Genomic DNA, 13588 nt, shown 5'->3' on the forward strand with positions numbered 1-13588 from the left:
ATGAATTTTGAAAGGGAAAATAACATCTGTAAATAGATTCAGGGAGGGTTGTGGTTTAGTAATGACATCCTTCCATCCTTTTGTTGTTTAGTGAACATTCTCAAGGTTTACATGAATGAATTGTTTACTGGGAAAGTTACAAAGAAAACAAAGGAATCTATAAGACTGGGGAAAAAAAAATCTACTTTGGTTACACATCATTACAGAACCCAGTCTTTTAAAAATTTTAGAACCTTATCTAATTTTATGTGTAATGTTTTATGACTATTGTAATAAATATGGTAACCAATTATAACCAGCAGATGGCATCACAACTTGCAACTCAGAACAGCCAAGTAAGAAACTTTCTCTTATTTCAAAATTTTGTTCTTCAGCAAGCTAGTCCATGTCCTCTAGCATTGCACATGTTAAGTCAAATTATGGCTACTGTGTATTACTATTCTTTGATAACTTTTTTGAAAAAAATGATTCATCTCTCTTTTCAGAATTTCTCCCGATAACATTTTTACTTCTTTCAGCCCTCTTCTGCAGCTATCTTATTTTACTTTTTTATTCCCTGCAAACATGAGACCTTGGAGTGCAGGTTCATAGCTCCTTGAAGGTGGAGTCGCAGGTAGATAAATTGTGAAGAAGGTGTTTGGTATGCTTTCCTTTATTGGTCAGAGTATTGAGTATAGGAGTTGGGAGGTCATGTTGCGGCGGTACAGGACATTGGTCAGGCCACTGTTGGAATATTGTGTGCAATTCTCAGAGGGTGGTACGTGTATGGAATGAGCTGCCAGAGGATGTGGTGGAGGCTGGTACAATTGCAACATTTAAGAGGAATTTGGATGGGTATATGAATAGGAAAGGTTTGGAGGAATATGGGCCAGGTGCTGGCAGGTGGGACTAGATTGGGTTGGGGTAAGGGTCAGCATGGATGGGTTGGACCAAAGGGTCTGTTTCCATGCTATACATCTCTATGACTCTATTACACATTTTCTTGAAACTTTTCATCTCATACTCATCATAACAATAAGTGTCAATGTACAGGAAAATGAATGCTTATATCGTATGAGAGGAGAGTGATAACTGTTTGGCAGACAACTCTTGAGCGGTAGAGCCATTGCCATGGAGAATGCATGAGTTCGATGATGACTGGCGACGAGCTGTCAAATTTTATTTCAATTTTAGACCAGTCAGGTAGATTCTGATTGGTCAAGGATTTGATCATGGAATGGCAAATAAACCACACAACAGCTGTAATTTATTTTGCTGGGTTAAAACAGGGTTAGAATTTCTAACCTACTGTTGTTAGAATACTGAATGGACTCACAAACTCTTAACATTCGCCTGTACCCATGTTGTTTTTGCCACTATTTACCTACTATTTACTTAACTATGCTACTTAATTATGTGATCTGTTTGCAAGACAAAGCTTTTCACTGTGCCTCAGTACATGTGACAATAAATTCAATTCAATTCAATAATGACTGAACGTGTACTTTCTATATTAACATACAGTAATACCCCCATACCCACGAGGGATATGTTCTAAACATACCGCAGAAGCCCAGAACTGTAGATAGGTAAATGGGAAATTTACCTTCCTGGCAGCCCCCGCTCCCTGGTTCTAGAATGTTCCCTGTAATGTGTTCGGACTGTGGTAAACCAAAACTGCAGAAACCGATTCTGCGAATATGTGGGGTAAGAGGGTAGATCGCTCTATATGTACCTTATACTAAGTGAAGGTATGCCACATTGACAATCCTAAATTGGATGTCACCATAATTCTTTGCTGACGCAGGACAGTTTACCAAATATTGTTCTATCACGGAATCACATATAGGACAGCTATATGTAGCCAATCAGAATCAACAGCCCGTTTTACATTTTATACAAATTTGGCACTCATCATCTAACTGGTGCATTTTTCTCTACAACTCAGAGTCCAGACACACTGATCTTCCTCAATACTAATCCTCTGACAGTGTGGCACCTCCTCAGTACTGATCCTCTGATGGTTTGGCACCTCTGCAGGATGAATCCTCAGACAGTGTTGCACTTTCTCTGTACTGACCATCTACTGGTATGGCACATACTCAATACCGACCATCTGACTGATGTGGTACTCCCTCCATATAGACCCTCACACTCCCTCCGCACTGACTCCTTAATGGAGCTGCACTCCCTCACTATTGACACTTTCACTGTGCAGCTCTCCCTCAGCACTAACTCTTTGACAGTGTGGCATACCCCCAATACAGACCCACAGACAGGAGCAGTATTTTTGTACTGACCCTCAAATGGTGTGGCACTCCCTGCGTATTGACCCTCTAACAGCTGCACGCCCTCAGTATTGACACTCTGGGCCTGTGACACTCATACTGATCATCTGATGGTGATCACCATCATTTGGACTGGTGAAGTCTGGGGGAGAATGTGGCTCTCCTTGGCTCCTATTACTAGGTCATCAAGTTCTCACTAACCATTTGTATTCCAATCAACTCCTACCTCTGAGACCTTGAACAATTAACTAAATCCTTGATTTTTCTCAGATCTCATGAATGACTAACAAAAATGTATTACAGGTACAGAGCTTTGACAAAAGGTCAATTAGACTCGAAACGTTAGCTCTTTTATTTCCTTACAGATGCTGCCAGACGTGCTGAGATTTTCCAACATTTTCTCTTTTGGTTAATAAAAATGTATTGTTTCAAAGGTGTTCCAGTGTCTTACATAATTGGCCTTTACACACTTGTGAACCCAAATAATATGGCTCCAAATTTTATTGATGCCAGGATAACCGCTAAATGAAATAAAACCAGGTAATGGACATCATATTATAGCTTTATGGCTGAAAAAAAAATTTCCATCCTTTGTCTTTAAGCAGTCATTGTATTGGAATTCAAACAAGCAGGAGACTGGAAGAACACAGCAAGCCAGGCAGCTTCAGGGGGTGGAGAAGTCAACGTTTTGGGTGTAACCTTTCTTAAGGACTGGGTGGCAGAGAAAATGGGAACAGTGGAGCCTCGTGCTTATAAATTTACAATATTTTATTCAGACACAAATTGTATTTAATTGGTGTGTCTCCAACCAAAACTCAACTCTTCTTTGAAACTGCTCCTAAATGTGTGCACATAGTTGGCAATTAATGCTCCCATGTTGCTTATTCTTCCACCTCCTCCCTCCAGAGCGGCCAATCATTTCAAAAGAAATCAAGTTACAATGCAAAGTGTTAATTCTATATTTATTGGGTGTTACTTGCATTCAAATGGTGGGCAATAATAATTTACACACGAGTGGACAAGATATTTACAAGATACTAGGGATGCTGAACATTTTTTAAACTATGTGTATATGAGAGCAGGAGAAATGGAGCTAAGTAGTATTAGCAGTGAATTTGTGGTTGACGCCATGACTGAAGATCCAGGCAGCTCCTGGCCTCTGTCCAGTACCTCACCAAATGTCCAATGCTCATGAGTGACTCTTGATGAGTGCTGAAACATTATCAGTTTGTCGCAAACACTGCAAGTGATCCTTAGTGGTCTTCAGCTGACAATCTTATGCATCCAGTGACACAACAGCCACCAGGAATTTTAGAACCATGAATCCTGACATGCATCAGGAAATTTCAAACATTTTAAACAGTTTAGCAAATCATATTTCCAGCACTTACCAACAGCCATCCAAATAGAAAAACGAATCCAAGTGCCTCCATTCAATTGCATCATCAAGTAGACATTGACAAAGATGCTGATTAGAGGTAAGAATGGCAAAAGTGGCACCTAAAATATATCAACATGGTTAGTGTTAATTAGAAAGTTGTTTTTTTTAATTCATTCACAGGATGAAGGTGTCGCTGGCTAGGCCATCCCTAACTACCCATCCCTAATTGCCCACACGACAGTTAAGAATCAACTATTTGGCTGTGAATCTGGAGTCACATTTCGGCCAGACCAGGTAAGGATGGCAGTTTCCTTCCCTAAAAGATGTTAATAGCCCACATGGGCTATTCCAACATTTGACAATGGACCTTAGAAGGACGTATACACTTAATGTAAAGTCCTAGAGAGTGTTGCTGAACAAAGAGACCTTGGAGTGCAGGTTTATAGCTCCTTGAAAGTGGAGTCACAGGTAGATAGGATAGTGAAGAAGGCGTTTGGCATGCTTTCCTTTATTGGTCAGAGTATTGAGTACAGGAGCTGGGAGATCATGTTGTGGAAGACTGGAGGTTGGCAAACGTGGTGCCACTGTTTAAGAAGGGCGGTAAAGACAAGCCGGGGAACTACAGGCCGGTGAGCCTGACCTCAGTGGTGGGCAAGTTGTTGGAGGGAATCCTGAGGGACAGGATGTACATATATTTGGAAAGGCAAGGACTGATTAGGGATAGTCAACATGGCTTTGTGCTGGGAAATCATATCTCACAAACTTGATTGAGTTTTTTGAAGAAGTAACAAAGAAGATTGATGAGGGCAGAACAGTAGATGTGATCTATATAGACTTCAGTAAGGCGTTTGACAAGGTTCCCCATGGGAGACTAATTAGCAAGGTTAGATCTCATGGAATACAGGGAGAACGAGCTATTTGGATACAGAACTGGCTCAAAGGTAGAAGACAGAGGGTGGTGGTGGAGGGTTGTCTTTCAGACTGGAGGAGAACTAGAGGGCATAGGTTTAGGGTGAGAGGGGAAACATAATAAAAGAGACCTAAGGGGCAACTTTTTCACACAGAGGGTGGTACGTGTATGGAATGAGCTGCCAGAGGATATGGTGGAGGCTGGTATAATTGCAACATTTAAGAGGCATTTGGATGGGTTTATGAATAGGACGGGTTTGGAGGGATATTCAGTTTCCATGCCGTACATCTCTATGACTCTATTAGCCTACCATTTTTTGATTTTTTAAAATGAATTCAAATTCCACCACTGGAATTCAAATCTGGGTCCCCAGAACATTATTTGGATCTCTGGATTAACAGTCCATCGATAAAGCAACTAGGCCATTGCCTCCCCCAAGTATGTACTGAGTGTAGAAATCCTATAGATTGCATATTTCTTGAATGGCAATTCACAGAAAAGTCTGCAGAGAACTGACTGTGGGGCTCAGGAGAATGGACGAGTGGCTTGGTATTGTGGGTATGGTGGAAGTGTTAGCTGGACAGAGCACCTACAAAATTTCAATTTCCCTGTTATTGTGTTATGTCACATGGGTTAGTCTGACTTTAAGATAAATGCTTATGATACCATCACTGTATCATAACATATAACCTAAGGAAATGGTCTCAAACTGACCTTATGTTCAGTTTAAAGTACCAGCAGCATGCGCAGGAGATATGTTTGATGACACTGTGGGTGATTCTCTTCTATTCTCAAATGCACTACCAGCCAACAATGCAACAGGGACAGATGGGATGTAATGGAGTTTCCCTATTAAGCAGAAAGGCTCTTCACTGCGGCTGCAACTTTCCTGTCCAACTCTATTGCCATTAACATAAGACTTATTGAAATTGCAAAGGTAGCATGGATATTTTCAAATATAAATTTTACTTATAAGTAATTTACATCACATTGATTTCATTTCATTCATGTGCACATTATTGTTATTTTAGACTGGTACTCCTCATGATCAGTATACATTGATGATTACAGTGACAATAGGGCTGTTTGCAGTATTGTAGAAGTAACAATATCATGATTTTTTACACACTTTCTGAATATTAATGTTAGTGTCTAGTGTTGTACTCAATGAATGAACTTGCAGGATCAGCTGATGCTCCTTTTTATGGATAATATGGGATCACTTTCCTTGAGATCACTCTCTGAGTGGCATGAGTTTGCCTCCAACTGGGAATTTTTAACTTGATTCTTACGTTGCTTTCTGTAACATAAGATCATTTGAAGTGTGACACACTGCTGTAAGCATGCTCCTCTTTTGTAACATATTAATTTAATATTAGCTCAGACACATATGGGCCTAAGAAATGTAATGATTGTACACAATAATTAGTTGAAAAAATATTGGATTCTTCGATGCTATAATATCAATGCCTAGTTTCTTATGTTACAGAAAGCAACGTAAGAATCAAGTTAAAAATTCCCAGTTGGAGGCAAACTCATGCCACTCAGAGAGTGATCTCAAGGAAAGTGATCCCATATTATCCATAAAAAGGAGCATCAGCTGATCCTGCAAGTTCATTCATTGAGTACAACACTAGACACTAACATTAATATTCAGAAAGTGTGTAAAAAATCATGATATTGTTACTTCTACAATACTGCAAACAGCCCTATTGTCACTGTAATCATCAATGTATACTGATCATGAGGAGTACCAGTCTAAAATAACAATAATGTGCACATGAATGAAATGAAATCAATGTGATGTAAATTACTTATAAGTAAAATTTATATTTGAAAATATCCATGCTACCTTTGCAATTTCAATAAGTCTTATGTTAATGGCAATAGAGTTGGACAGGAAAGTTGCAGCCGCAGTGAAGAGCCTTTCTGCTTAATAGGGAAACTCCATTACATCCCATCTGTCCCTGTTGCATTGTTGGCTGGTAGTGCATTTGAGAATAGAAGAGAATCACCCACAGTGTCATCAAACATATCTCCTGCGCATGCTGCTGGTATTTTAAATTTTAATTAGAATGGTGTGGGAACCAGTAAGATAGGATGACACTTCCGGTTCTGCCATCAGGAACAGTGTGCCACTAACAAAATTCCACCCACCTTCTCTATCAAACACTTCCACAGTCATCAAGCCCCTATCTGGTCATCCCTCAACAATCTCTCTTGTACATTAGAGTCCTAGCCTGTTTAATTTTTTTTCCTGAAAGATGTTCTGATATCATCCATTTACACATGTTTGGCACCTGTTCCAGTGATTCTGTTTCCTTTTTATAATTATGTACTGAAACCAGAAATGAGCAGTCTGATGTAACCAAAACTCAAATCAAATATCCTAAATATTGTTGTGTTTTTATGACAATTTCCAAGTTGTACAGTTATACAGTCACAGAGTTTTACAGAACGGAAACAGACCCTTCAATCCAACTCGTCCATGCTGACCAAATATCCTAAATAAATCTAGTCTCATTTGCCAGCAATTGGCCCATATCTCTCTAAACCCTGCCTGTTCATATACCCATCCAGATGTGTTTTAAATGTTGTAAGTGTACAAGCCTCTCCACTTCCTCTGGCAGCTCATTCTATAGACTGCATGAAAAGGTTGCTCTTTAGGTTTCTTTTAAATCTTTCTCCTCTCATCTTAAACCTATGCACTCTAGTTTTGGACTCCCTCATCCCAGGGAAAAGACCTTGTCTATTTACCCCATCCTTGCCTCTCATGATTTTACAAACTTTTATACGGTCACCCCTCAGCCTCTGACCTTCCAAGGAAAATAGCCCCAGTGTATTCAGCCTCTCCCTATAACTCAAACCCTCCAACCTGCCCACATCCTTGTAAATCGTTTTTGCACCCTTTCAAGTTTCACAACATCCTTTCTATAGCAGGGAGACCAGAATTGCACACAGTATTCCTTTTTTTAATTTCCAGGTCTTTAGAAACTGAATTCAAATTCAAAGCATTGAAGTTGAATTTGAATACTTGGCTAGTGGCCTAGTAACATAACCTCTGTGTACTGTGTATTCAATATCTACTATATAGTATGCAGAAATTCAGGTAACTTCGGATTGAATTCAGCAACAGAAACTCTAGAATGGAAATGTTGATCAGTTACCATGAATGCTACTTTAAGTTGACTCTGAGGTTGTTTGTAGATGATGAAAACAGAGACACCAAGCATGACCAGGAGTACAGCAAGAATCCCTATGCTCCAGGGCACCACAGAGAGAATGGCTTCATTGGCATAAGTAATCAGCACACTTAATACACAAATGATAACAGCTGTAAAAGAAAGATGTCAATTAGAACAGGCATTTAAAATAATGTATTACATTCAAGGACAAGTATTTAAATGGTAAATTTTGAATCAGTGGTGACTATCATTGCCCAGCAATGGTACATAAGGAAGTTGTGGGTACGCGGCCTGTGACTTTTTGATATTTTAGTGGGCCAGGCTTTCTCTGCTAGTACACTTCAAGCAAATTACCATCTCACCTTACATTGTATTAAATATCTAACCTTTTTTTTCCTTTTAGAAACAGACAATACTGGAAATATATAGAAGTCAATATGAACATGAAGGGGAAGGATAAAGTAAAATTTTAGATATTACCTTTGCTTCACATTTCTGGCATCTGCAGGTTAGTGAACAAAATCAAAGTCCAAGAGATTGGAAGTAATACACTAGCAAGGATTGAGGGTTGGTTAACAGGTAGAAAGTGGAGAGTAGGCATAAATGGGTCACTCAACTAGGAGAAAGTGAGGACTGCAGATGCTGGAGATCAGAGCTGAAAAATGTGTTGCTGGAAAAGCGCAGCAGGTCAGGCAGCATCAAAGGAGCAGGGGAATCGACGTTTCGGGCATAAGCCCTTCTCCTGAAGAAGGGCTTATGCCCGAAACGTCGATTCTCCTGCTCCTTTGATGCTGCCTGACCTGCTGCGCTTTTCCAGCAAAACATTTTTCAGCATAAATGGGTCATTCTCATGTTGGCAAGCTGTGACCAATGGGGAGCTGCAAGGATCAGTGCTTAGATCCCCGATGTTCACAATACATATCAATGACTTGGATGTGGAAAGAAATTGAAATATTCCCAAGTTTGTGGATGACATGAAATATAAGTTGTAAATTGGCTTTAAGGGGAATCAGATTGGTTGAATGAGAGGGCAAGAGTACGGCAAATAGAACATGATAAGTGAGAGTACTCACTTTGATAAAAGGAACAATCTCAGAATAAATAGTTGTTACTCTAGGGTTCAATGATTCTATAGAGTGAACACTTGGTGAATGAGCATGGAAGTGCAAAAGGTTCAAATGAATTGTATGAGGTCCATGGGAAAGGTGAGGGGAAGGGAATGGGTTAGCAGTGAGGTGTGTGGGGTGAGGGCTACAAGTTTTTTTTTAAATTATTGCTTTTATTCCAACTAGGGCTTTTAAACAGCCCACCCCTGCAGCAATGGGTGTGAAAATCATGACTACTTTCTCAAAAATAGGCCTTAACAAATTTTTAGTCCAAATTTTCCATGCTTTGCTATCAAATTTATCAGGGGGGAAAGTGAGGACTGCAGATGCTGGAGATCAGAGCTGAAAATGTGTTGCTGGAAAAGTGCAGCAGGTCAGGCAGCATCCAGAGAACAGGAGAATCGACGTTTTGGACATTCTTGAAGAAGGGCTCATGCCCGAAACGTCGATTTTCCTGCTCCTTGGATGCTGCCTGACTTGCTGCGCTTTTCCAGCAACACATTTTCAGCTATCAAATTTATCAGACCTGCTATTAAAGGCACCATTTTTTGGAACTGACATGATTTGGATGCAGCAGTGGCTTCACTTTTCCTCTTCTTTTCATTAAACTGGCACATAAACAACTGGAACAGAAGTCTTTGCTATCCTGAATGCCCTCACCTCATAATTCTTAGTCAGTTAGGCTACTGGTATCCATGAGTATTAAAATAAACCAACTGTCTTCTCGATGACACCATTACACTTAACTCACAGTGTCATTTTCCTCCACAATAGTTTTTCTTCCACCAGTGTCATCTATCTTCCTTATATAATGTCATCCAATAAATTGCCAGGCAAAACTGTTTTGCACTATATCAGCCAACTGGCATTATTTGAGAATTCCTTTCCCCTTTTCCTCAGTCCAACTGCTGCTTTTGCTGTGATTGTTTGTGGTGTTGAAGTAATTGATGTTATTCCAGCTGGCAACAGAACGCTTATTATCTTGCTCTTTCTTTCCCCATCAATACTGGTTCAGCATCTTGGTTCAATCAGGCCTTCATTACCATAAGCAAGAAATTTGGATCATTTGTACTCATTTCTTGGCACTGTGTCCTTTGAGTTCCAAAGTTACATCATGGTGAAAATCTGAACACAGGGCTTCAGAACAAGAGTAGGCAATTTATCCCATTTCTCTTTGGCTTCATTCATTATTTTGAGATTTGGAGCATATGCATTGATGACTGTGGTGTACTGTTTAAGTAAGCCAAAGGGTCTTGAGACATCTGTTCATCCCGAGGGATGAAGGATTTGGGATGGGAGGAGAGGTGGTGGTGGTGAGATCTAGATCAATTAGATCATGGAAGAACAATCTCCTTGGAGTTGGCATTCTTCCTCAGATTTACCCATTCAGAAGATTTGTTCTTAGCTGACCTTCTCCTGCTTGCCATGACTCATTTAGGGCAGTGGTGTCAATGTCATGGTGTCAGAATTCCCAAGCTAACATTGGTGTACAACATTCATGTCTGTTGCTATTGCGTTTATCCATGGGGACCCTTCTATACCAGGCCCCAAATTTAATATTGAGCAACTGGAAGATGCCTGTGCTAAGTCTTTTTTTAAATGGTTATTGAACTGTGAAAGATACATCTCTCCAACACAGTCCATCAGAGTCACTGCATTCTCTCTTGCAGAACAAGGTCACAGAAAATACACTGGAACAGTGGAGAACTGGCATAATATCCCCTGAGCCTGAAGGTGTTTCAAATCATGGGACTTTGCAACAAAGGCATTTTGAATTGCTTAGAGCATTCAGGATGAATTGCTTGGAGGGGAACTTGCAGGTGGTGATGTTCCCATGTGTCTACTGCCCCTGTCCTTCTAGATGGTAGTGCTCGTGGGTTTGGAAGGTGGCATTGTGGGAACCTTGGTGAATTTCTGCAGTGCATCTTTTACATAGTACATACTGCTGTTATTGTGTGCTAGTCATGGAACAGTGAAAGTTGAAGGTTGTGGTTGGGGTACCAATCAAGTGGAGACTTCCATCACATTCCTAACTTGTTTCTTGTAGATAGTAGAGAGTAGAGAAACACTGGTGAACCAGGAGATGAATTACTCGCTGCAGGTTTCCTAGTCCTGACCTGGTCTTGTAGTGACAGTACTTCTACGGCCGGTCCAGTTCAGTTTCTGGTCAATGGTAACCCTATATTATGGCATGTTGATGCTGGGGAATTCAGCGTTGTAATGCCATAGAGTCATAGTCCGAAAGTATGGAGACAAGCCCTTTGGCCCAAACTGGTCCATACCGATCAAAACGTCCATCCAGGCTACCCGTATTTCCTGCACTTGGCTAAACATTTCCTATCCGTGTATTTGTCCAAATGCTGTTAAATGTCGTTAATGTACCCGCCTCAACCACTTCCACTGGCAGCTCAGTCCACATTCGTACCACTCTCTGTGTAAAAAAGTTGCCCCTCAGATTCCCTTTTATTTTTTCCCTTCTAACCTTAAACTGATGGCTTCCAGTCCTGGATTCTCCAACCCTGGAAAAAAAGACCTAGTGCATTCACCCTATCCATGCCTCTCATAACCTTAAAAATAACACAACATCAGGTTATAGTCCAACAGGTTTAATTGGAAGCACACTAGCTTTCGGAGCGACGCTACTTCATCAGGTGAAGGAGCGTCGCTCCGAAAGCTAGTGTGCTTCCAATTAAACCTGTTGGACTATAACCTGGTGGTGTGTTCTTTTTAACTTTGTACACCCCAGTCCAACACCGGCATCTCCAAATCATGTCTCATAACCTTATACACTTCAAAAAGATCCTCCCTCAGCCTCCTATGCTGTAAAGAAAAATGGACAAAAGTGAGGACTGCAAATGGGGTGGGGTGGGGGAGGGGCAGCTGGGGAGAAGGTAGCAAAGAATACCCCCATTCACCTATTTTACTCTTTGCTACCTACTCCCTCCCTCCCCCCCAATTATCTCTCCACCCTGGAGGCTTCCTGCCTCTATTCCTGATGAAGGGCTTTTGCCCGAAACATCGATTTTCCTGCTCCTTGGATGCTGCCTGACCTGCTGTGCTTTTCCAACACCACTCTGATCTAAACTCTAAAGAAAAATGTCCTAGTTTGCCCAACCTCTCCATATAACTCAGACCTTTGAGTCCTGGCAATATTCTTGTAAATTTCTTCTGCACTCTTTCCAGTTTAATAACATCCACCCTATAGCAAGGTGACCAAAACTGAACACAAAAGTCCAAGTACAGCCTCACTAATGCCCTGTACAACTGCAACATAACGTCCCAACCTCTCTGCCCTGAGTGATGAAGGCCAGTGTGCCAAAAGCCTTCTTCACTGCCCTGTCTACCTGTGACTCCATTTTTAGAGATCTGTGCACCTCAACTCCAAGGTTCCTCTGTTCCATTACAATCCTTAAGGCCCTACCATTCACCATGAAACATCTACCTTGATTTGACTTTGCCAAAAGCCTTCTTCACTGCCCTGTCTACCTGTGACTCAATTTTTAGAGATCTGTGCACCTCAACTCCAAGGTTCCTCTGTTCCATTACAATCCTTAATGCCCTACCATTCACCATGAAACATCTACCTTGATTTGACTTTCTAAAATGCAAAACCTTACATTTATCTATGTTAAACTCCACTCACCATTTCTTGGCCCACTTCCCCAGCTGATCAAGGTCCTACTGCAATTTCTGATAATCTTCCTCATTGTCCATGATACCTCCTATTTTAGTGTCATCAACAAACTTAATAATTATACCTTGTACATTCTCATCCAAATCATTGATATAGATAACAAACAGCAATGGGCCCAGCACCAACCCATGAGGCACTTCACTAATCACAGGCCTCTAGTCTGACAAGCATCCTTCCACTATTAACTTCCTACCATCAACACAATCGTGTATGCAATTAGTCAGCTCCCCCTCGATTCCATGTGATCTAACCTTCCAGAGCAGCCTACCACGTTGAACCAATGAAGACTAGATTCTCTATTGTTGGAGGTTTGTTATTGCCTTGTCCTTGGGTCGCATATATATTATTTAAAATTGCCACTTATCCACCCAAGCCCAAATGCCGTCCAGATCTTGCTGTACATGGACAAAGGATACATCATTCTTAAAAACTGCCAGCTGGCCAGCCCTAGCCGCAATAGCCTCAGACATGAGATAGACATTCGCTGCCTCCAGGATATTCAAGATAACAGTTTTTGTGTTTTCACTATTGGATTTTCCAGTGTCCTTGCTATGGCTTCTTAACCAGCCTGTATTTCTATGGCCCATGATAAGTTGGTGCAGTCAAGGCCTGAAGTTATTCCTCTGCTGTAAGTCAGCAGCCTTTCACTATTCAGATGTATTAATGTTGTGTGTGGATATTTTGTTGGATAAAGATGCTGATAGAGAAATTTATGTTGAATTTTTATTGTATAATATTGGCTATCAGATGATCTAGTTCCTCCACTGGATGTAATGTGAATCCAAAGTGGTAAAACGGTAGATTTTCTATGGATAGCTGTATGAAGTAAAGCAGTTCAGGATGTATTTTCCCAGCCTTCTGTTTTGGTGTCCTCTAACTTCTAGGTGGCTATGGGGATATTATAGAGGATGCAGCAGGGCAACCTCAAAGCTGGGACAACTGTTTCAGCTAGCATGGGAAGGCTTCTCTCAAGCAATTTGGTCACTGAAACTATTGGCTCGACATACCAATGATTAGCTCCAGTGATGTCCTGTGGAGTTCCATG

General features: G+C 40.9%; 1 protein-coding gene across 3 annotated transcripts in view; it reads right to left on the minus strand.

The window, feature by feature from the left end:
- The window catches only part of slc7a2 (solute carrier family 7 member 2), a 167017-nt gene that overhangs the window by 8104 nt on the left and 145325 nt on the right, over window positions 1-13588 (minus strand). For all 3 annotated transcript variants that reach the window (XM_043690093.1, XM_043690072.1, XM_043690084.1), the window contains exons 10-11: window positions 7726-7892; window positions 3659-3767 (exon numbers count right to left, since the gene is read on the minus strand). In XM_043690093.1, coding sequence (XP_043546028.1) covers window positions 3659-3767; window positions 7726-7892 — 276 coding nt within the window. The remainder of the gene's footprint in view (window positions 1-3658; window positions 3768-7725; window positions 7893-13588) is intronic.

Source organism: Chiloscyllium plagiosum, chromosome 1, assembly GCF_004010195.1.
Source record: "Chiloscyllium plagiosum isolate BGI_BamShark_2017 chromosome 1, ASM401019v2, whole genome shotgun sequence".
Taxonomy (NCBI): domain Eukaryota; kingdom Metazoa; phylum Chordata; class Chondrichthyes; order Orectolobiformes; family Hemiscylliidae; genus Chiloscyllium; species Chiloscyllium plagiosum.